Genomic DNA, 24,965 nt, shown 5'->3' with positions numbered 1-24,965 from the left:
GGCAGACATGAACTGGAGAAAACATCAGCCTGGAAAATGCAGCAGAGCAAAGCAGAAGATGTGCACTAAACTAGACTCGGAACATACAGACAGAAGAATAGATGTGTTACAGTGCTACGGGCATCAAACTAGGAAATAGCTTTGTATTGGATCTCAAGTTTTCTGATTTATTTACTGTTAAGCAAAGAACAGCCGACATGTGCCATAACTAGAAGATGAGGCTTTTAAAGGTCAGTTCCCCCCAGCAGCAGATGACGGATGCATATGCTCCCACTCCTCTGACTGCATCCTAAGGGATATATCACATGGAGCTCATTACCAGTGACACCCACCGCCTGCAGTGATCTTCCATCATGTCAAAACACGGGGGTCTGACCCTGGTTATGGCACCAGATTCCATCCCGTGACTCTTTCTGGTCACAACCCATCTTTGGTTTCTCTGCACCCCTCACTCTGCTGCAAGTGAAATCAGTCTGAAAGTGCATCAGTCTAATGGGGCCACTCTCACTAGCAGAAAAATGATTTCTGGAGTGACTCAAGTGGGCTGCTGCCGTCTGTGGCTGGTAGGAGGTTGACTGAGAGCCAGAAACAAGGAATACACATAAGCCAGCTCAAGAAACAGATGTAAAGCAGCTCAGTATCCCACTTGACAGAAATATACTGATGCAACATGATGGACGTTCTGCATATAGAAATCTGAGATCTTCTGGAGCAGACAGACTGCCCAAAACACAGGGAAAACCCACAAACATGACACACACAACTTCAGCGAGGCTGGCTTCTTTCTGTAGCTACATTTAGATGTAAGGCAAAAGGCCCAAGAAGTCAGTACGGCACCTGAGGTGGGGTCCCTGCAAAGCTCTCGAGGGGCCCAGGCAGGGACCAGAGCGTGTTCACCCCGAGAGCATCACAGCTGCTGTGTCAGGGTACAAACAGACTTCCCCCCCCTGCAGCGCTGCGTCCAGCTCGGGGGTCCTCAGCATCAGAAGGACACGGACCTGTTGGAGCGGGCCCAGAGGAGGCCACGGAGCTGGTCAGAGGGCTGGAGCCCCTCTGCTGTGGGGACAGGCTGGGAGAGCTGGGGCTGTGCAGCCTGGGGAGGAGAAGGCTGCGGGGAGACCTTAGAGCAGCTGCCAGTGCCTGGAGGGGCCGACAGGAAAGCTGGGGAGGGGCTTTGGGCAAGGGCAGGGAGTGGTGGGACAGGGGGGAATGGCTTGAAGCTGAGAGAGGGGAGATTTAGGTTGGACATGAGGAAGAAACCCTTCCCCGTGAGGGCGGCGAGGCGCTGGCCCAGGCTGCCCAGAGCAGCTGTGGGTGCCCCATCCCTGGCAGGGCTCAAGGCCAGGCTGGACGGGGCTGGGAGCAGCCTGGGCTGGGGGGAGGGGGCCCTGCCCCTGGCGGGGGGTGGGACTGGCTGGTCTTGAAGGTCCCTTCCAGCCCAAACCCTTCTGTGATTCTGTGATCACAGCTAAAATACGTGTTTCGCATCAGCAGAGCTGGGGCCAAGAGGAAAGGGTACCTGGGGGCAGGCTGCTTCGCTTGGGAGGTGGAAGCCTGAAGATGTGTACCATGGGATGGGGGTGGCACGCGGGGGCTGCCCAGAAGCCCTGCACTGGATCTGCATGGAGGAGGGACAGTGATGCTGTTCCCCTGATTGCAGTGGAGGGGCCTTCCCCCGTGGGAGGAAAGAGACGGGACCCATCTCCAAACATTCAGCAGACACCCAAGCACCATTTCCCCGTATCTTCACAAACATTGCCGTGAAATCCATCATCTAACCTGCCACAGAAGAGTTCAATCATTCTTTGAAAACGTTCCCTCGTAAATTCAACACTGAAGAAATAAACAAGATTCCCTGTTTCCCATTCCAGATGGATTATCACAACATCCTCCTCCTCAGGAACAGATTCTGGCAAGTTGCTGCAGATACATAATTTTGAATCCCTTTTATTTCACCTTTTGAGAAGATTGCTAGGCTGACGTGTTCAGGTGGCTTGTTTTCTACCCACCCACAGCTATTAGAGCTTTTTTCTCCTTTACTGTTTCTTCCACCACTGCCATTCCCTACTTTGCCCAGCACGCTGCCAGCACAGCCACCTCCCCAGCCACACAGCCTAATGCCCTAAGCTAAGGCACATTTAGCTGTTGCACAAATACCTGCCAGCCCCACCTCGAGCTGATTCATCTCCTACTCCCGTTGCCAGAGCCAACCGTTCTCTGCTCCACCACACAAAGACTTGACAAACATCCTTCCTCTTCAGCAACTTTCACTCAAAACAAGTGGATAACGAAACTCAGTGGAAAAGTCAGCTCAGATGTAAATGTAGCCTTTTTGTTTCCTAGAACTTTTCTTTGTAAGATATAGGTTGACCAGAAGAATTCAAGTCTTCTGCGGAGACCTTAGAGCAGCCTTTCAATATGTAAAGGGGGGTTTATAAGAAAGACGGGGACAGGCTTTAGTAGGACCTGTAACAATAGGACAAGGGGTGATGGTTTTAAAGTAAAAGAGGAGAGATTTACATTAAATATGAGGAAGAAACCCTTCCCCGTGAGGGCGGCGAGGCGCTGGCCCAGGCTGCCCAGAGCAGCTGTGGGTGCCCCATCCCTGGCAGGGCTCAAGGCCAGGCTGGACGGGGCTGGGAGCAGCCTGGGCTGGGGGGAGGGGGCCCTGCCCCTGGCAGGGGGTGGGACTGGCTGGTCTTGAAGGTCCCTTCCAGCCCAAACAGTTCTGTGATACCTGGCTAGGAGCATGCAGGTGTGTGGGCCAGGCTCACATATGTCACTGTAGATGCATCACGGTGCTATGACCTCATTTCTCAGCCTGCACACTAGAAGCACTTGGCCTTTTTGAACTTCATGAGTTTCAGACGGGGCAACCTCCCAAGCCTGTTAAGGTCCCTCTGGATGTCATCCCTTCTCTCCAGCATGTCACCTGCACCACTCAGCTTGGTGTCACTGGCAAATTTGCTGAGGATATCCAGTACTCTAAGACCCAATCTGTGCTCGCTGCGTACCGCTGGTACAGCTCCATCAAACACTTGGTGCAGGAGTCATGTTCAGTTTGATCTACGTGGTGGGCACCACTGCCACGCATGACCACGAATGTCATACAGGGACTACCAAGCTATCAATCTATCAAAGACATGGGAACTCTGTAAATCACTGTAAATCACTTAGGATTTGTCAGGAAGAAGAAGCAGACAGAACTATTGCTTCTGCATGCAGAAGCTGGTGAGAATAACTGTTGCAGGGCAAGTCACCCTCCTACAGGGTAATGAGTGCCTGTCCAAGGCAGAACACTGGGAAAGACCGCAAGCATTGACAGGAGAGGTGTTCTGGCATAAACTACCTTTCTCCAGAAAAGTTCTTGTTAAGCAAAGGCCACCCACGGAAAAGTGAATGAGGACTGCCCTGCAGCAATTACTCTCACCAGCCCTAGGTGCCCTGCACAGCATGGGTCAGAAGAACCAGAGGGCGTTCAGTGCTCTGACCTGCTGCTGTAATCTCTGTCCTAAGACCTACGTCAAGCAGAAAAAGACGGCATTTTCCACGTATAACATCTGCCCATTGCCACCGTTGCCTGCGCAAAGGATGGCATCAGTCTCTGCCATCGCGGCTGGCATCGGTTTCTCCCTCTGACCACCCGCCAAGGCTTGTGCTCCTACAGCATGTACCAGCTGCCGGTGGAGTGACCCGCTGGGATGTTGTATCACCAAGGCAACACAGTAAGATAATCTTTCTACTGTCAATTTATTTTCTTGCTGCTTTTTAACGTGTTGTACCAGAACTTTCTGCTATTTTAGCTATTTAGCCTCTGTACCTAACACTCTGTGACAGAGGCCAACTGTACAGAGAGCAGAGGTTTTATAGCCGAAGCTCAGATTGTTTGTGTCCAGTTTATTGCAACTTAAATCACACTGCATTTCTCCCTAGCCTGTAGACGGGCTGGCACAGCCTGTTCTCCCTGCTCACGTGTGGCCTCTTCTGCTCTGCTGCTCCTGCGCTGCTTCACCCCTTCGCTCCCGGCACAAGCAACTGCGACCAGGCAAACCTGGGTGCATGTTACAATTGCAAAAGCTGCAGGAAAAAGCAATGTACACCAAGGAACACTGATTTCTATACCTTTTTTCCTTTTCTTTTTGGGGTAGAGAAGGAAGAACAGAATTGATTTTATCAAAGACAGTAGTTGTTACACACCGACTGCAAGCCTATTAATGTCATGTCAGGTGTGTGGCACCGCCTTTGTTTTATGTTTTATGGGAGCAAGGTAAAAAGTTATACCACAGTAAAACTTAACAGTAACCTCAAGTGCCTTAAGCAAAAGTGTCCCACCATGCAAGACACCAATTCAAAGCCTCATCTTTTAAACAAAAAGGTTTACAAAGTTTTACTCTGGGAATAGAACCAGCATGGATGATTAGAAAAGAAGCAGTTTTACAGTAACTTACATAAGCATTGCTAAAATAGAAGAATATATACATACTCAGTAAATTCTATACCGGTTATTTAAATTCAGGTTGAAGTATCAGAAAAAACACACATAGGAAGTACTATTTTTTTTTTAATTTCCCTGTATGAATTAATTGGACCAGTGACACCACCTTCCTTGTTCAGTAGCAGACATTTTCAGATGCAAGACAGGGAAGAAGAAGCAGAAGCTCAGGGTACAGCTGTGGGACAGGCAACATTCCCTCTAATGTCAGCCTGGTGGCAGCTGCTGTAAGCATGATGGCATAAAACAAAATATAAAAAAATGCCTCCGTTCTAAAAACACCCAAACGAAGCTAAGACCTTGAGATGGCACCTGTAATTCCTGTAATTTTTCTCTCCGTCAATACCAAGCCCCAGTCCTTTCCTGAGTGTGGAACACTCTCTTTTTGTTTGCTATTGCACCCACAATTGTGGAAGGAAACTTTAACAAATGTGCTGATTTTCACTGGCAATATAGGACCCCGTACGACCAGCCAGGTTTCTCTGTTGCCCTGCTCCCTGGCTTTTCAGGTTTGGAGCTACTGCTCCTTAAGGAGCACCCAAACCTAAAGCCCCAGCTTATTGACCAGGTGCTTCCGGCACACAGACTGACAAAACTTTACAATAATGCTAACACACCCTATGCAGCCTATTAATGAGACAGAGCTGCTTTTTCTGTCTAGGTGCAGGTAATCTAAACACAATCCAGTTAAGTGTAAATATTTAAAGTGGATGGTAAATCTCACGGCGATAAATTAATCTGGTATTTGGTTAAGAAATTTTACCACTTTAAACAAATAATGATTCAACTGATCTCAAAGTACTTGTAAAATACACTTTTAATATAACAACGGGAAACACACTGGCTGTATTGGAAGCTATACTGAATGTAATACGGCTTCATTCACCCCGGAGTGAAGGCACCAAGGAATGGACGCTTAATGAAAACCAGAACAGGTCAGTTTGTTCAGAAACCTCCAACAAGTGCCACCTCCTGCCTGGGAGATGTCTCCTTTTCCAGGCACCCAGTCCTTGCACGTCTGTTAACCCACGCACAGACGTTCAATAAATAAGGGTAACGCTCAACTAATGATAACCATGAATAAGAAAGGCTGGGGGTTCAGCAGAGACCCCATCCCACAGTGCTGCAGGACCACACAGACAGATTGGTACAGTGTGGGAGGCACTGGGGTGCACCGAAACCAGGGTGATGGGCACACCAGGGTGCCCAGCTGGTCCTGTGGGTGCTGAGGCTGGGGGGTGAGCAGCACTGAGCAGCGCTCCCCAGTCTCGGGCAAACTCCCCGCAGCACAGCCCAGGGCAGGTACCGGTCGGGCGGCTTGGCAAACTGCCATGGCTTGTGCCTAGCTGTGAAATAAAGAGCATCTGGAGGGTTCTGTCTTGGGAAGTGGAGCTACAGAAACCTCTCCTGAAATCCCACAGGCAACTACAAAAGTCCCACTTTGTTGGCCTTTGGAAAGGTGGCCAGGAGAAGTGACCAGGATGGATAACTCTGTACACAGCATTTTGATTGTCTTATAACCCTGAACAGTACCACAGTGGTGCCTTGAACCATCTGCAGGGAGACATGTCTCAGCCTCCATCACTCAAGAGTTATAAAGAATAAAATTTTAAATTCACTTTATCTATGATTTTGAATTTTACTGCTTGTTTTCTTAAATTCACCTTTCCTGTTTCACCTGAAGTTGTGATATTTTGTGCTGGATAAATTCCTGAACCACAGGAATGGGACACAGACACAGAAGCAGCAATCGCTTCATCTTGCTTAGATTATAATTTTACCATACTCCTTCGCACCAGAATTAATTACAAAGCCGCAATCCTGCAAGTGGGCAGACCTGTTTGAAGTAGGAAATGGCACGTCTGGAGTCTGGCATAGGAAAACAGACCTCACAGAGTTACAGGAGTCTACTGATCAGCAAGGAACCTGGCCAGGTGCCCCACTCAACCACCTGATGCTTGCTGAAGCCTCTGCAACAAATTACAGGAGACATCAGAGAACAAGCTTTCTAGCCCCAGGATGGGAAAAAGCTTCACCCGGCTTCACACGGCCCCGTGGAACTATACCTTGGTACGTGTGCTACAACGCCCACCGAGGAGGAGATGTCTCTGGTTTTATGAGTCTGCAGGAAGCAATCACGGTGCTCCAATCTAGGCTGATTTTATTTTAATTTATTTTATTTTATTGTAATGCTTTTATATCTGTGGCGAATATAAAGTATCTTCAAGAGATAAGAAAAACCCATGTCACGGGAAAAGACAAACCCTTGAAATCCTGCACCTGGGAGGCACCGACCACTGCCAGCAGCTTCAACAGGGAGGATCACAGCAGACCACTGCCACCGACCATGTGAAACGAACCATAACAGGAATGTATCCAAAACCACTAAATCTATCACTGTGCCAAAGCTGCTCCTGCAGCTTAAAAGGTCACCGAGTACTTCCCAGAACTGCTCACTGCTAATGGCTGTTCCGCAAGCCATTCTTTAAGGAACATGTTTTAGATAAACCACCTCTCCCTGCAGTATGAACGGGAGACAAACCCATTCGGTTGACCAGAAAACAGAAAATACTACCTTCTAAAAAGTGTTAAATCTCTACTTCAGTTGAAAAATTAAGGTATATTTCCTCTATTCATACACCCAACACGTACGTATGCAGACCGCAAAATCTGTAACAAACCCTTACTGATCTGAAACAGCCCGATGAGGACAGCTCACTGCACACCTTCATCTGTGTGACCACAGCAGGTTCATATTCCAGTGCCATGACAGCTGCATGGTGAAATGGAGCACCTTGAACATGAAGAATGGCTATTAAGCTATTACAAGTGATTTACTTTGCGGTTTACAAAGTATCCAAGAATTGCCTGAAAAATTCCGCCAAAAGTACTGGAGTTACGGGCTCGAGCCTTTATCGATGAGCAGTGAGAGCAGCCACACATCCACCATGTCTCCACCACCACTGACCAACCAAAAAGCTTTGCTTGCAACACAGACCAAGTATAAATAAAAAAAGCAAACTGTTCCTGAATGAACATGTGTTTTTTAATAACTGGAAGCCAAAATGGCTGATTGTGTAACCTAGGCTTCTATTTCACTTAGCTTACATCTCTACCAAGCCTCATGAATTTCACTTGCTTTACTCTACGCAGCCATTTTCCCCAGGATTTGCTTCACTGCACCTTTTCTCAGGAACTTGGACACAGACTGAAAACAAAAAAAGACTGTACTAACAGTTGGACTTTAAAAAAAAAAAAATTTAAGAAATAATGGAAGCACCTTATCACTTCCCATCGGCCAAGTGCTGGGCGGCCCAGAAAGGGAAGGCTGGAAAAAAGCTGACAAACCTGAACTTCACTATTGGATTGTTAGCAGATCCGTGTCTCGCAGAGCAAAGGTATATCCTATCTGTTACTCCAGCCACAGACAGTTGCAGATGCTTAAAATACTACACAAAGAACAGAGGAAGCACAAACTGGTATTTTTGGTGCTGTAAACCTCCGACTGCCAGCAACCGAAGCTGGGGCCAGAATTTGCGCCCAGACTACCGCATTTGCACCACGGTAAGAAAGTACCTTTTCGCATTCATTTTAAACCTCCCACACAGGGGACACACGACAACTAAAATGGAAAGAGGCGTACTGCATAAGAGGGCTCAAATCCTGTACAGGCAACACAGCCTGCCGTAAAGACGCATCCTGCCTGCAGGATGCCAAGCAGAAACAGGCTCTGATCAAGCAAGGTTTATGCTCACCTCACAAAAGCACCCAAAGCTCATGAGAAAGCCATGAGTAAGAGGGAGAGAGACAGAAGTACCTTTAATAGACAGCAGACATGAGCCAGACAGAATGAATGCAACAGGAGAACCCCGAGCACTGCCGAGATAAGCATCAGAGGGGTCTGAGATTCTGCCAACAGACGCCTATAATCACCATCAAAGGAACCCAGTCCCTCATTCTCATCCATCCTAAACGCCTTCCCATGCAGCCTGTTGCTATTTCCCTCATCCAGAGGCAGGTAATCTGCAGCCTGAGTCACCGAGGGAGCCCCAGGTCCCCAGCAGCAGCTTCCCTCCAGCTCCAACAGATCCCACTGCAAACCTCAACACGCAGTCAGCACCACAACAAACAGGAAGGACAGGAAGGTTCTACCCTACGGACATGGGAGATGCCAGCAGGACAGCGCACCCCTGCAAGCAGCCTGGCAGAGATGGAAACGTAAGCCCGGCAGGCAGGATGCCTCTGTGCTACAGAGCTGTTCCGATAAATCCAGAGACAACCTGTTCCTGTTTCAGGGGAATCGCACCAGGGATGATTTACCTAGGTGAGGCTATGTAGGGCAAAGTTTGGTTCACACAGATCTGTCTGTCTTTGCTGTCGGATACTCGGCAGACACAGATCCTCTTGATGAACAGCCAAAGGACTTTGAATTATGGTACTTACAGAGAGGAGGCCCAAAAAGCACCGTGTCCAGAGCTTTCAGCTGCAGCTTCTGCCTGTGGCTTCGATCTGTCATTTTCAGAACACTTCCCATCATGGTAGCGTTGTTCACTGCTAGCCTGTAAAAAAAAATACATAAAAAACAGAAGTAGGCAGGGTCATATCCATCTAGATTAAAAACTGACCAAAAACTACTAACATGGAGACTACAGGAGGAGAAATACGATGAGCAGGACCTGAAAGCTCCCTGCTTCAGCTATCAGGACAAAGGAAATCCCTTAAATATTGTCCCCTCTGATCTAGGATATCTCTGTGAAAGAGTTCAGCAGCAGTGTCTTTGGCTTTTACTCGCAGAGAGAAGGGAAAAACAAGGCTATGACTATTTCATTAATCCTGACAACCTAAGTTACTGATTTCCTATCAAAACTGATCTTTTGGTGTCCTACCAATCACCAATTTATTTTTTAAATCAAACCTGTACTGCTAGCCTTTGACATCTTATTTTGCAGACCATGTACTGCCTCGAAAACCTTACTTTATTCCCAGTTAATCTCTTCTTCCCAGTCAGTTTACAAATCCCTTTTCAATGGCAATAACCTTTACCCAAAAAGCTGCACTGAGTTTTTCCAAACCTGTTACGAGCTCAGGCCAACTCCCAGCCAGCGTTTCTCTTGAAGAACACAAGGCTTAGAAGTCTCCTTTGCTGGAGCATGACAGGGTGCAAGTTAATACGAGCACATACCAGTGCCAGGCGATGCAGGGATACATAACCAGCAGCCCTTGAGCTGGGATCTTAAATGCTAACGTAGATGCAACCCGGAAAGCGGAGATACTCCTTTGCTGAGCATGATGAACAATGACAGAAGCTCCACAGCTGGACTGAGGTTATGAAGAAAGGCTGTGGCAGAGCCAGGATGTAGCCTAGGTCTGCTCTCTTCCAGATCAGGATTTTAGCTCTAAATACATAGCTTCAGGGGCAGGCAGGTGAAGCCTAGCATACAAACCAGCAAGGACAGGAATCACGACCACACGATTCGGACTGCCGCCTCTCCTTCCACCCACAGCAGATACACACTTGCTTAGGGCTAAACCACTCCCTGCGGAGAGGACTACAGCAAAGCCAAAGCCTCTGAACATAACCGAAGCGGAACGGGAATTAGCCTTGGCTCTGTACGTGCTGAGGAATTGCACACGATGTTATGAGCCGCCTCAGATCTGTTTTTCTCCCTGGCGCACATCCCAGAGGAACACAAGACAATGCAGTGAGCACTGACCTGGGCATGGCATGTCCACTCAGCTGCAACTTTCTGAAGGTCTCTTCGTACTGTGGCAGCTCTACGTAGGTAATGAGCCACTGAACCACCTCGTCAACTGTCCAGTTATACACTGTAGGAGAGGTAGAAAATAAGCAAGCAGCTTAATATTTTAACTAAACAACTAAAATCATCAAGCCAGCAACAACAGCATAACTTCGCCAGACACACCTCAACCTATCACTTTCAGCAAAGGAAAAGTATCTGCAAAGTTTAAGCACATTCCTATTAAGAGTGCAGTTGGGGCAGGGGTATTAACTCCTATGGACTATTAGACAAGAAATAATCTCTCTGGGGTACTCCAGGCAACCCTGCAGGTCCTCAGCCTCTACCTGGTTGCTTGCATGCTTATTTTTGCTAATTAGTTCTATACACGATGGCCTGCTACAGATTCAGCATAGACATGATGGGCTGCTACATGTTTAGTCTTAACAGACCCCACTGCACCACGCATAAACCACGCATAAGGACTGGGGCTTTCCCAGCGGCAGCCTCTGGCAACAAACGTTTCGAGGTGGTTGATTTTATGCTGTGGTTCCAGCTCGTGGAAGAAAAACATGCAATGAGGCCATCAGATAAAGGAGAAGCCTCAGTGCTGGCGCAGGTGATGCTTCACTCTTTCAATGTCACCAGAAGGGCCCAAGGCTGAGATCCTCTGAAAGGCAACGCCCAAAGTGCTGGGCAGGCAAGTGAAATCCCTTCGTTTTCTATCACAGAATCACAGACTGGTTTGGGTTGGAAGGGACCTTCAAGACCATCTATGGGTCACCTGCCACTAGACCCTGTTGCTCAAAGCCCTGTCCAGCCTGGCTTTGATAATCATACAAGTGATGTTGCTGTCTCCAAACTCCCAACAAGGAACGTTCATCATCCTCATCATGTGCCCAAACCCCTGAAATACTGAATTCAGCTAACATATCTCCGCAACATGCTCTGAAAGCCTCACCCCTTCCTCCAGACCCATGGACCCGTGAGTACCAATCAAGGAAAAGCACATATGGAGAAATGCTGTAGGAACGTGGTTGTAAACAGCCTGAGGAAGTGATTTAGAGGAGGAGGTGGAGTGGGTGCAGCAGCCTAAGGGAACTAGGTGAACTTTTCTCCTTAACTGCCTTACCTGTGGACTTGTGGATTATTTTGGGAGCTGACATATAGCTCGAAAGTCACAGATAGGAAATCTTTGGAAATAAAGCTTCTGCCTTTGCCATAGTTTTGATGCAATTAGAGCAATGGTTTGAAGGCAAAGAAAATCATGCAACAGATTTTTTTCATAGGACAGAGAGGGGTTTCCTATGCTGTAAATTATCAACTTCTGTCTTTGTTTAGCATGGCCTGAGCTCTTGCACCATTTACCCAGGCTCCAGCAACCCAGAGCGCTATGCGGTACATCACCCACTGCTGACAGTCACTACCTCGCACGCTTCTGGCCCAACATCCGTCAGTCCCTCTCTCACACGCCCTTTCCAACAGCCAAGTGGGGAAAAGGCCCATTTACTGCTGGCTCTGAGGGCTGCGGCACTGCCGAGTTTCAGAGCTGCACAGCCACTTCTTAAATGTCAACAGTGAGTTGCCCTACAAATATGAGAAACATCTTCGAGCTCACTCCAGCGAGCTAAATGCCTTCGACGGAAAGATGACTAAGTAGACAGTCAGAGCCAAGCGCTGAGCAAAGGAGAGCAAGATGTGAAAAGGTGTCATCTCTGCATGCGCTTGTAGGGAGTCGCACAGATGCAGGTCAGCAAACGCAACGCCAGCAAACAGCCCTCTCTTAAGGGAACTCCCTGCAGTGAATGGTCGCTGGCCCACAAACTGTAGCAAACTGATTTCTGTGGCCACAACCAAGATGACAAAGGTGAAGCAGGCAGGGGAAGCTGCAGGGCACGAGGGCGGACAGCCCAGCCACCACATGTCACTGTCACAGACCACTGAGAGCCCACCAGCTGGGCAGTGATGGTACCCATGGGGCCAGGTGGCAATGTAAGCTCTCTCTCTTTTTGGCCTTCCATATCCAGAGATCTTTATTTTTGGAAGAAATCACTGAGAAACAAGCTGGCACTGTCAGGCAGCACACTCAAGTGCAAAGATGAGCAGCTCCCCTGCCCTGCATCCTTGCCACAATGATCTGATCTGCTGGTACAGTGGCTTCAGTAGAGTGATACTTACAGAGGGCTTCATCTATCAAATCCAGCACCCTCTAAGAGCACCACAGCCTTTGTATTTTTGGATAAATAGAGGGCGGAAACAACTTTTTAGTTTACATGTGTGACCAGGAACAGCAGCAGCAGCAGGTAGGAAAAGCATGTGGCTTGGAAACAGATGAAACAGGCATAGCTGCCCCTGTCACCGCCTGCCATCAGACCTCGGTCCCCTTTCAGAGCTGCTTTTCATGCCCACACGAAGGAGCAGACCCTTCCTACAAGCCCAGTCCTACTAGTTTTATGACTGAAGTTCAAACGCCAAGATTAGGCTCCATATGACAGCATCCTTTAGAAACTAGTAATTTATTTTATCAAGTAGACATTAAACATGTATTTTAGATAGAGGGAATGACGAGAAAGGAACAAGAGTGGTAACTAGCACCAACACAAGGAAAACCATTATGCCACAGCAGCTCTACCCAAAGATGTGCCAGGTCCCGTGCATGTCAGAAGCAGGGAGCAGCTCAGCAATTAAGGGACTGAGGAGTATCAGGGGACTTTCTCCTCCACCCTTAATGATTTCTACCCTTTCCCAGCTGACATTACAAAGGCAAAGTCATCTGTAAACAGCCACACAAGAGAATAATTACATGAGGCTTTCCTTGAACACAGGAGACAAAGTGAATCATTAGCATCACCCTTTTAAGTGGTTTGGACACAAATTTTCAACTTGTAGCTGCCCATCTCCATGGGACAGAGAGTCTGGTCCTGGATGAACGACTCAAGGACCATGCACTGAACCACTGTGGTTTCAAACCACCTCTCAAATGCTGTACCTAATTATTCATCTGGTCTTCCTGGGATAGTGACAGACTGTAACAGGCTTACAGCTGTATCTTCTACAAAGTGCTTTGAAAACACTGAGCACGTTCTGCCTTACAAGTAATTTAAAGGCTAAGACAGAAAAATCAAATACAAACAGAACATGACACAAATGAGAAATCAAATCTTTAGTTGACAAATTGATCAGAAGACTAAAACCTAATTTTTCAAGCGATGGGGATTGGAAAGATTACCTGATCTTGAAGGACAGAGGGAAATGAAAGGACTAAGTGAAAGGAAGAGCAAGAGTTAAAAGTATTGGAAGAAAAGATGTTCCAGGGGTTGAGAGCAACAAGACTTCACTGAGAGGAAAGGAGAAGCACAAGTAGAGTGAAGGGCAGCCACTGGCAAAAACTGTCCATGCCACGGATCACAAAAGGACCCAATATACCGATGTGATCTGCATCTACACACCACTCACAATGCAATCAGTAAATGAAAATGCATCACACAGTAAACAATGCACCTATGTTTTGCAAAAGCGCAAACTTGCTACTTTTATACCATCCCCCACATTTTCACTGTCAAGGCACCAAAGATTTTCTTACTCGTACTACTGGCCATAAGATAAAATATCACTCCACAACAAAGCCCAAAATTTGACAATAAGAAGTTTCTTAACTAGAAAGAAGAAAGATCAGGTTTAAGATCTCTCAAAAAGAACTTCCAAATTCCAGTCAGAGAAAAAGTAGAAGTGAAACTGTGCCTTTTCCTGACCGCCTTGGACACCCTCCTGAAGCCTGCAAACAGCCAGTGCTGTAAATGCCCAGGGTGCAGGTCAACCCACACACTGTGGCCAAGGAAGCACCAGTGAACTTTGAAGTTTTTTTCCAAGATTCAGAAGTTTCAGGAAGTTTCCCACCAGCGACTGCACTTCCACCACCTCCCTAGGTTAACTTGCTGTGATGAATAATACCCTTTTCTCAACACCTTTCAGCTTATTTCTACATCAAATGTATTTATGTATACTTCCGGCTTTAGGACTTAATTCTACCTTCTTTTCACTAGATTAAGGAGCTTTTCAGGTTCAGCAAATTTCTTCTAAGGAAAACGCGATATGTAGGAAAACTCCCATGCAGCTCCACTGAATTTTTCAGATGCTATTAGCCCATAAAAATACCATCTGAATCTGGGTATTTGAAGGAGAACCTGGAATAGGACAGTATTTGGCTCTATTTAATACACATTTATAGGAGCAGAGAAACTAAACAAGAATTTATACCTTTATGACCATACTCAGATGCCAGCATTAACAGTTGGGAAGTACCAAGACCAATGAAATCCTGAAAGGCCCCCCACAAAAAAAAAAGGAAGCTAGAAGAGTACTTGTACAAGGCAGCAAAAGAAGCAGCAGCTTATTTTTCTTGGGAGGTATACACACTGCTGCCACAGTTGTATGAAATCCAAAGCTTCTATCACTTTTATGGCAAGGGGTGTGGAGCAGGCTGTTTCAGTTTGCTTGTTTGTCTTTTACCTTCAGATGTCTTCCAGGCCTTCCAGAGATCTTCCACGCTAATGAGCTTGTCTTCTCCATGGAAGGTGCTGTGCTTGACTGTTGGGTCATGATAATTCAAGTCCTCCCTCAAGAACTAGGAGAAGAATAAACAGCAGGATTATTCTTTGATTCATCTTTTAGAGAGATGAGGAGCATTAACAAAACAGGAAAATCTTTCACCTGTCTTCCTTATTACTACATCCACGGGTTGTCACAGAATAATTTCTATGGCAAAGTTCTAATAACTGAGATGCAGCATCTCTGGTCTTTTTAATCTCTGACCAGAACTACATCATTGTCCTAGTTTTGGCTGGGATGGAGTTAACTTTCTTCTTAGTAACTAGTACAGTGCTGTGTTTTGGCTCTGACGTGAGAACCAAGGTTGATAATGCACTGATGTTTTTAGTTGTTGCTGGGTAATGTTTATACAAAATCAAGGACTTTTTGGTTTCCTGGGCCCTGGCAGCCAGAGGGCTGGGAGGGATGGGAAACTGGGAGGGGGCACAGCCAGGACAGGTGACCCAAACCATCCAAAGGGGTATTCCATACCATATAACGTCATGCCGAGTATATAAACTGGGGGAAGGAGGAGGAAGGGGGGCACATTCGGCATTATAGCATTTGCCTTCCCGAGTAACCGTTACGTGTGATGGAGCCCTGCTGCCCTGGGGATGGCTGAGCCCCTGCCTGCCCATGGGAAGCGGGGTATGATCCCTTCCTTTGCTGTGCTTGCCTGCACAGCTTTTGCTTTACCTGTTACACTGTTCTTATCTCAGCCCTTGACTTTTACATTCCTTTCCAATTCTCTTCCCCAAGTCTCTGAATGAGGGGGACTGAGCAAGTGGCTGCATAGAGCCTGGTTGCTGGCTGGGGTTAAACCACAACAATCATCTCCTTAGTTCATAGAATCATAGAGCAGTTTGGGCTGGAAGGGACCTTCAAGACCAGCCAGTCCCACCCCCTGCCCCGGGCAGGGCCCCCTCCCCCCAGCCCAGGCTGCTCCCAGCCCCCTCCAGCCTGGCCTTGAGCCCTGCCAGGGATGGGGCACCCACAGCTGCTCTGGGCAGCCTGGGCCAGCGCCTCGCCGCCCTCACGGGGAAGGGTTTCTTCCTCATGTCCAACCTAAATCTCCCCTCTCTCAGCTTCAAGCCATTCCCCCCTGTCCCACCACTCCCTGCCCTTGCCCAAAGCCCCTCCCCAGCTTTCCTGTCGGCCCCTCCAGGCACTGGGAGCTGCTCTAAGGTCTCCCCGCAGCCTTCTCCTCCCCAGGCTGCACAGCCCCAGCTCTCCCAGCCTGTCCCCACAGCAGAGGGGCTCCAGCCCTCTGACCAGCTCCGTGGCCTCCGACGGGCCCGCTCCAACAGGTCCATGTCTGTCCTGTGCTGGGGACCCCCAAACCAGATGCAATACTCCAGAGGTGGGGGGTGCTCTCAGGAGAGCCGCTGAGTTCCTCTAATACATAACACCATCTGTTACAGACCTGCACCTTTTGCATTTTTCTCTACTTTCAGTTTCAGGATTTTCTTCTGCCACCTTTTTGCTAACTAGCCCTCTGCCAGCAGATTTCTGCCTGGGGCCACGCTACCAATAAGCAAGCCAGCTTAGGAGCTTCAGCCTCTCATTAAGAAAAGCAATCCTTCCAGACATCAAAGCATTCTGCTTGTTCTTTTCCAGCTGACTGCTTTTTGAGTCCTTTACTGACACATCAGCATAAGAAGAGGTCAGAGCACCTGCTCAAGGCGCACACATAGGTACGGCACCAATAATCCTTCTCTCCTGGTACTCCCTCTCTCCTGGCACAGAAATCAAAATCTTCTTATGCCACCTGTGTGTGTCCCCACAAGACAGACCCCATAACCCCAAGAGTATCCATCAAGGGAACAAGGGAGTATTGCTGAAATCAAGCACTCCATTAGGAATCTCCCCATCTCCAATATCCTCTAATAGTTACGCAATAACACAAGCTATAAACCTAAAAATTAAAAAAGATGCATCCTCTTACAACAAACAGCAAATGCTCAGAAGTTTGCCACCAGACTGTGCCAGGTGGTGCCTGCAGGCAGGGTAGTGTAAATGAGATGTGCAACAGGAGCATCAACCCAATAATGCTGGAAACACAGAGAGGAAAAGCCAAATGACAGGGTCCTTGCTATTCTAGTGCTCTGGGGAGAGATGGGCAGAAGAGAGCAGCCCCAGGAAACATGGAAAAAATTAAGGAGGAATCAAGGACAGCAGTGAAAAGCAGCAAGGTCTTGGTATTTACAGAGGGATCTTCAGGGAGGGAGGGGAGCCATGCTGGAGCAGGCAGAAAGCAACCACCTTCAGCACAGGAATCTTCACCTGGAGTCCTGGAGCCACCCAGTAATATGTGAAGATAAAATACAAAAGCTACTTGAGATTCTCAGAAAATAAGGAAGGATATAAACTGCTCTGTATAATCACAGTTAACATATTTTTCTTTTTTATTTATTATTTTAGCTTTTTGTAACTTTGTTCCATTATTGCAAATATACATTTTCAGGTAGGCGTTATCACTTAACCTTTTCCATTACAAAGCCAACGCTGCATGATCAGATAAACAGAAGCTATCCTTGCTCAAAGATGAGGCAAAGTGTAAAACTGGGTTTTCTGGGTTTCAGCAAATCCTCAACGTGCAGACTATCCAGCAAGCAATGGAAGGTTTGCCAGCTGAAAAGCACTTTCTTGGTTCTGTAAGACCTTGTATGTGACTGCATCAAAATGTAGGTCACCACAATCACCCAACGCTGCCAAGTCAACAGTCTCTGCTATTTTGTAGGAGTTCCTGTGTCAATGCGAATTCGACCAGGGATTCCTTTCCGTAATTCACACATCATGCTCGGTAGTGGCAACTCGTCTGCTGTCACATCTAGAGTCAACTGGAAGTGCAGCTGCAAAAAAAAAAACCTGCCCTGCCCACACTGTGCTTTTCTGGCAAGCGGGTAGATACGGGAGCAAAGGAACTGGAAGGGACTGAGAAAAATATAAATAACTATAGATAACAACATATACAGTTATATTTTAAAGGTATATATAAAAGAAAGTATGTGCTTTTGTTTTTATATATATATAGTATTTTCATGTATAAATAATATTGGAGTAACTATAATAATATATTAAAATTTCTGGGTTTATATTTCTATATAAACAATATATAGTTATGGATATATAATATATAAATATATACGTATCTGTAATAAAATAATTAGTTAAGTATTTTTAGTTGCTGCACAAAACTGACAGATAAGCTGAATATTAATATTCTCTGCAGTACATCTAAAGATTTCTGTTCCTGGCATGACAAGCCAAGAAATATTCAGTAAGTATAAATGTTAAATTGATTTTAATACAGTTAGTTCCTTATAATAAATTAATATAACCTAGGCTTTTGGGATTCCAGACTTTTCTTTGAATGGTAATATCAAAAATTCAGCTAAACGGCACAATGGAACCAATTTTACATCAATGGAGTACGAAGTAAAAAAATGATTATTAGATTTGACCTGCATCCTCAAATCAGAGCTGAAACAAATGCTATCTATCTACAGGAGGCGAGGCATTTTCCCTGTAGGCTGAGCGCTAATGAAAAATAATACATCAGTATGGTCTGCGGATATATCATAATTCACACAGGCTACATATCTATCATAATAATGTGCTCTGGTGTGTTCCCACCCCTTTCCATCTCAGGAGAAGATGGACCAGAAACAGAAGACACCAAAGAAAAGTGAAGAAAATCGAATAAATAAAATAATAATTAAAGGGGAGTGCAAGAAAGACTGAAAAGATTTGAGACTGCCCTGCATGCAGGAGGGACTCCTGAGATGTGAGGTAAGCAAAGCACATGGAAACCACAGAAGAAAGAGGATCGCTCACATTCCGGTACCTAACACACGCAACAAGATTAAAAGATAATTCCTTATTTACATCCCTGCATGCATCATCCAGTGCATGATTACCATGCGGCCTTCGTTATTACAGATCTTTTAAGTATGTAACACAATTACAAAAAAAAGAGAAGTCATCTCTAGATAAGGAGATAGTATTTTAATATCAGACAGGGCATGGAAAATATCTGTGGAAGTTTTCACTGCCCAGGCTCTCTACAAATCCATCGCAGATGCTACCAAGGCCACCGACAGGTACCGGCAGCTCAAGCCTGCTGCCTCTCTGCTCTCTTGCTTTCCAGCCGGCTGAAAGCTTCAGCTGTTCTTCCCATCTTGCAGAGGAACATGGAAAAATAGGAAAGTTCGGGCAGCTTCAGCAGGGCAGCCCCCTGATGTCGGGGGCTCCTGCCGGTGCCCCCCGCCGTAGGCAGCGGCCAGGTGTCGGTGGGCAGCCATGCCGACCCACGGCAGGGAGAGGCCACGTTGTCGGCCTCCCAGCTTGTTAACTCGTGACCAAGAGGGAACGCGGCAATGTCACCCGGCACTGTGGACTGCACGGCTGCCAACTCCCACCGGGACTGGAGGGATCAGCTGCTGCTCTGTATATTTAGCTCCGGGAGCACAGAAAGGAAAAGTGATCTCTTGCAGCTTTCCTTCAGCACACCATCACCAAAACAAACCCCCCAAGGACTCTCTGGAGGGGACGGAGCTGGCTGCAGTGAGAACACCTCTATAAACGAGCAGGGGGGAGGATGGAGGATGGGGCCATCACCTCCTTGGACGAGCTGTTCATGCATGCCACAGCCCGAGAGGCTGGAGAAGCTGGGCTGCACCCACCTGAGGAAACTTTCAAAACAGATTTTCCCTTGGTATCTTCTGGGGAAAAGATGAAAAAGAAGTAAACAGTGCAAACACAGCAAGTAAGCCAAACTGCCTAGCATCGTCTTTGGAGACAAAGGCTGGCTGCTGGTGCCGTGCAGGCGTCTCAGCCCTGCTCCTCTGACCCATGCTAGAAAACAGAGATGTTTGCAGCTGACTGCGAACCCGCAAGCTCTGTATCTGCTACCATCAGACACGTACCACTGCTAGGTGCGCTCTCTCCAACCTCCACGTGCTGCCAACCAGCACAAATCGATGGGAATTCCTGTTGCACAGACTGTAGCACACCCGGGTCCTCAGCAGCAGCAGCACTCAGGGCACTTTCAGAGCCCACGTTTGCACATCTTCTGCATGAACCTTTTTGTAGTATCATTGTGGTGGTTTGACCCAGGCTGGATGCTGGGTGCCCACCAAAACCACCCTATAAAAACCTCCTAAACCAGGCAGGGGAGAGAAAATATAGTTGTATATTTGTAGGGAGCGAGAAGGTGCCCCCTCATCTGCCTCTTCTCCAGGCTAAACACCCCCTGCTGCCCCAGCTGCCCCCATCAGACTTGTGCTCCAGCCTATTCCCCAGCTCCATTGCCCATCTCTGGACATACTCCAGCACCTCAATGTCTTCCCTGTACTGAGGGGCCCAACTCTGAACATGGGATTAGCTCTCATTTTTTACCCATTGGAGGAACTCCCCAAGATTTCACATACACAGGTAACTGTACTGAGCGTGCAGCACACTACGTATATACTAATATATGTATATATAAAGTCACCATGGGACTCCCAGATGTTGAAAACACCAGGCACAAAAACCACTGCACAAAATATCGACCTACTTGCAAACCATTCAAGATCAGCACTTACAAGTGCTAAAGACCCTGCTGATCCCATCCCTGGAGATACCCCTCCAGCCTCAGCCAGTCTGCGAACCCACAAAAAGAAAAGAAGGAAATACAGTCAACCAAGAGTCTCACCAAGTTCAGAGAGAGGCAAACCTGATCACATCATCCAAAAGCAACAGGAGCAGAACCACTGCTACACGTGAAAACCAGCGTGAGATCACTGCAGGAAGACTCAGCCTGTGAACGCTTCTTGATGTCAAGATTTCTTTTATAATTTAACAGGTTTCTGTATATAAAGAGAAGGAGCAGAATCCGAGACACATAAAAGCCAGCTCCTGCTTATCCTTCCGAAATGCCCACCCATGGGAGACCACCTCTGCGAGGGCAGTGGGGTGATGAGGAGCGCATACCTGCACAGCCATAGAGGACAGCTAAAGTATTTTGGGGACGGAATACATCCAATCCCTGCTAAAGCCACCCACTGCAGCCTCTGGCAGAAAATTACCTCCATTTTAGGATGAAAATACTTTTTCTTAGTGTCCTCTGCTCACGGCCGCCCTGGCCCCAGGTTTCCAGCAAGCGCTGGAGGCACTGGTGGAGACCCGAAGCAGAGATTCACGCCCTCTCCAGAAAAAACAATTACAGAACCATTTCAGGATTATATAACCTTTTAAAACTACATTTTAGTTCTCCACCTACCAAATCCCGTGACCAGTATGCTTTTCTCCACTCTGAAAAGGGTGAGGAGTTTGCATTGCATGGGTTTCTTGGTTAAGACAAACTTGATGTTTCAGTGGCTGAAAGCATGATCAAAAATCTGTGGTTCCATGAAAAGTGAGGGTTTTTTCTTGTTTTTTGCAGAAAGTCCAATTACAGGATCTTTGCATTCCGCACCCTGAACCTTTACATCCCTCTCACATCCCTGGATCTCAGCTCATCATCCCTCCTGAGCGCCAACTACTACCTGGGCAAGGGATGCATGCATGCACCAACACATCACGGTGTGGGTGATAAGGGGCCAACACTGACCAAGCAACTGCAGAGCTCATCACGCATCGCTTCCTTCAGTCAGCTCACCAATGTTAACATCTGAACTACTGATTTTCATTCAAGTTGCAGAAAACTATTGCCTTCAAGCCCTCTTTTCTGCTAACAAGCCTGACCCCAGGATCAGAGGTTGAGAGGAGCCAGGGATTGATCAAAAATAACAAAGGATAGGTTTAGATTAGATATTAGGATGAGTAACAAGGAGGGATTCAGATTAGACTTGAGGAAGAAACCCTTCCCCGTGAGGGCGGCGAGGCGCTGGCCCAGGCTGCCCAGAGCAGCTGTGGGTGCCCCATCCCTGGCAGGGCTCAAGGCCAGGCTGGACGGGGCTGGGAGCAGCCTGGGCTGGGGGGAGGGGGCCCTGCCCCTGGCGGGGGGTGGGACTGGCTGGTCTTGAAGGTCCCTTCCAGCCCAAACAGTTCTGTGATTCCATAAACCATGTTTCCTTAAGAAACCAGGCTAACAGCATCCGAGAGACCTGTCAGTGTGAGCCTCCATCAGAGTCGCCCCTAAACAGCGGGAGCTGACTTTGGAGTGAGTGCGAAGAGCAGAAATAGATCACTAATTAGAAGATATCCCCGTGAGGGACAGTTCTTTCCTTTTAATCGAGGTCACTGATGTCACCTGAAACTTCACTGAAAACTCACTTCCAGAAGGGAAAAATGCAATGATGATTTAAGGACAGCATAAAGTTGTCAGACAAGATTTCTCCTATAATTAGAACATTTTAAAAATACAGTTACCTGTCTGACTCTCCCTTTCTGCCAGTCAGGTCTTTTAATCCAAACAAAACGCACCCAATAACTTTCCAGAAAGGGCCAAAATAATGATGCAAACAAAGCTCTCAACCCACCAGGGAAACACAAGTGTGGCAGCGAAGAGCTTGCTCTCCCACAGACGAGCATCCCCTGTGCAGGCGTCCCCCCACGCTGTGCTCCAGGCACAGAAACCACGTGCCATGGATGGGTGTTTCAGCACCTGCCTCCACAACCAACATCTGCAAGACCCTGAGACCCACAGTCTCTGTTGAAGCTTGCAAACACCTCTGGAGTAGACATGATTAAGCCCAAGCTTCAAAATTACCTTGGCCTTTACCTCAACAGAGGAAGCTTTTTTTTTTACTTATTTTTAAATAATTTAAGGAATTAATATATGAAAGCAAACAGCAGAGAACTGTGGTTTATCAGGCAACTCATCAACTCAGCTCAGTATCTCTGTGCAAGGCTGATCAGTCACCAACACATTCTGTTCTGGAACTACGTTAAGATGTTAGCTCATTCTGTTCTGTCACAAATCCACTTAGTAAAAATAAAAAAAAAAAAAACACGAAAAAGCACCCAAAAAACAATCCCAAGTACATAATCCTACACTAAAGGGAGACTACTTAGAGCGACTGTTGGCAGCTCGGCATTACAAGAGCTTCCACCTCAACATCAGTACCCTCCAGATAGAGATGTCCTGAGGTCCTGCCCCACAGACTATCCTGTGACCCCCCAAGAGGCTCCCCAGCCTGCCCAAGCCCACCTTCGCCCCGTTGCCAGCAGGTCCCCTCAGGTCCCCAGGCAGGGAAGGGCTCGCAGCCTCTCTGGCCGTGCCCCCTGCAGCTGGCGCTCCCCCTGTCCCTGCTGTCGGGGAGGCACGAGCCCTTTGCCCTAACACGCCTTCCTGGCTCATCGTCCGTACCCTTTTCCAAAAAGTTTACGGAAATGAAGCATGCCATACCACCCACTACGCCCGCTCTGAAGGTGGGAGCTTCGCACACTGAAAGAAGAAGGGTGTACAAAGATTAAACGTAAAAGCCATAAAAGGCTTATATTTGAGCCTCTTGCATTCTTTCAAATAATATCTCCAGCAGCTGTCCCACCACCAAAGGCAGGGAGTTAAAACACAATTACAGGGTGCACACAGGGGTTAAAGCTGATAACCTTGAATGCAGAGAAGCCAAGTGCTCAGGCAGTAGCTGGCTCGCCAAGGAAGATTCTCGAAATACCTTTTTCAGTGGCTTCAAAGCCTTTACTGAAAGTTTAATTTAATTCAACTTTAATAAAAGTTTCAAGCTTAGCAGAGGTAAAGCTTGCAACTGTATTTATAGAATCATAGAATTGTCTAGGTTGGAAAAGACCTTTCAGACCACCAAGTCCAACCGTTAACCCAGGACTGCCAGGTCCACCAGATACAACTTGGGGTCACTACAACATTTTGTCAATAGGTAAAACAGGTATCAATACTAACTCACTGCCAGCCACGGAGACCTACCTACATGTGCACACAAGCGTCTACCACAGAGAGCAATATTTGCATATGAAATGCACAGCACACTCCTTGAGAATGAAAGGGAAACCAGGGAAAAACTTGTCAATTCTCAGAAAAGATGCATACTTAAAATATTGAGTTAACTGCGAACTGTGGTTTCTATTTTATTTTGCTTGTTTCCTTCCATCTTGAACCCAAAGATGATCATCACAGACCACCTCTGAAAAGCAGCGGGTTAGCAGGAGGGAAAGAGCCATCACAACAACCACCACAGAGATGTCCTTGTTTTCATTTACAAGTCAGACGTGCACCATCTCGCTGTGATGCATGCTTCCCAGCGAGCCCCTGCGAGGAGAAGCACCTCTGCTCCTGCCCGTGTGCCATTGGGCCATCCTGGCTGCACCTGGCCAGTGACTCACCACAGTCACCGCTCCTTGGGGTTTTGGTGTTTGACAGGCTCGGCTTAAACACCGTCTGCCTTTGCCAGCCTGCGGGTTTCCTCCTCCCGCCAGCAAAATCCCACACTAGAGCAGGCACTGACAGTCAGAACACATTTCTCATGGCAGAGCCTGGTGCTGGGCTGCACTTGGGGCTGGAAGGAGAAGGATGGGTTTGTTGGCAGCATTTTAATGCCCAGGTAAATTATAGGAAGGAAGCCATTTAATACAGGCTGTCTCAATTAGCCACAACAAACTTTTAGAAAAAACATAAGACTTCTTAGATTAAAAAAAATCCACATTTATCCACTTCTTCAAACTACCCATGTCCAACCATCAACAGCAGACGGAAGAGAAAAAAAGCTTTTTCCATTAAACAACAGAAACACCATCATCTCCTTCCTTCCTAAGGAGAACCACCACCTTTTGCTGGGAAGCTTGTGACAACTGCAAAATTCCCCCAAATACAATTCAGACACAAAAAGAGCTCAGAACATGACACTAGAGATGCCAGAAGCAGTGAGGGGTGCAGCGGTGGCTGCGGTGACCCCAGAAGAGCCCCTGGGCGCTGGTGAGGGCTAACCCATGACATAAGGGCATGCGGGGTGTCTGCACTCCGCTTCCCTGCAGAGCGGATCTCAGGGAAGGGAGCCAGGGATCAACACGACAACGAACCCCACTCAGATGAGCAGGGCGAGGTAACAGCTGCAGGCAAAAGCAATGCGGGAATCAACGACCCCTGGAAGCAGATGGCAAAGGGCAAGGGGTAGCAACCGGTAAGGGCTGGGGGAAAATTAACAGGAGACTACTGGGAGCACCCAGGAGCGGGGAACACTGCGAGACCC

At 47.4% G+C, this 24,965-nt stretch overlaps 1 protein-coding gene across 9 annotated transcripts in view; it reads right to left on the bottom strand.

The window, feature by feature from the left end:
* STIM1 (stromal interaction molecule 1) overlaps positions 1-24,965 on the bottom strand; it is a 106,558-nt gene that overhangs the window by 35,952 nt on the left and 45,641 nt on the right. For all 9 annotated transcript variants that reach the window (XM_055703182.1, XM_055703184.1, XM_055703183.1 and 6 more), the window contains 3 exons: positions 14,740-14,854; positions 10,207-10,318; positions 8,936-9,051 (listed from right to left, as the gene is read on the bottom strand). In XM_055703182.1, the coding sequence (XP_055559157.1) occupies positions 8,936-9,051; positions 10,207-10,318; positions 14,740-14,854 (343 nt within the window). The remainder of the gene's footprint in view (positions 1-8,935; positions 9,052-10,206; positions 10,319-14,739; positions 14,855-24,965) is intronic.

Source organism: Falco cherrug, chromosome 2 (genome assembly GCF_023634085.1).
Source record: "Falco cherrug isolate bFalChe1 chromosome 2, bFalChe1.pri, whole genome shotgun sequence".
Lineage (NCBI taxonomy): Eukaryota > Metazoa > Chordata > Aves > Falconiformes > Falconidae > Falco > Falco cherrug.
Note: the sequence above shows the minus strand (reverse complement) of the source record. Positions and strands in the feature narration are given on the sequence as shown.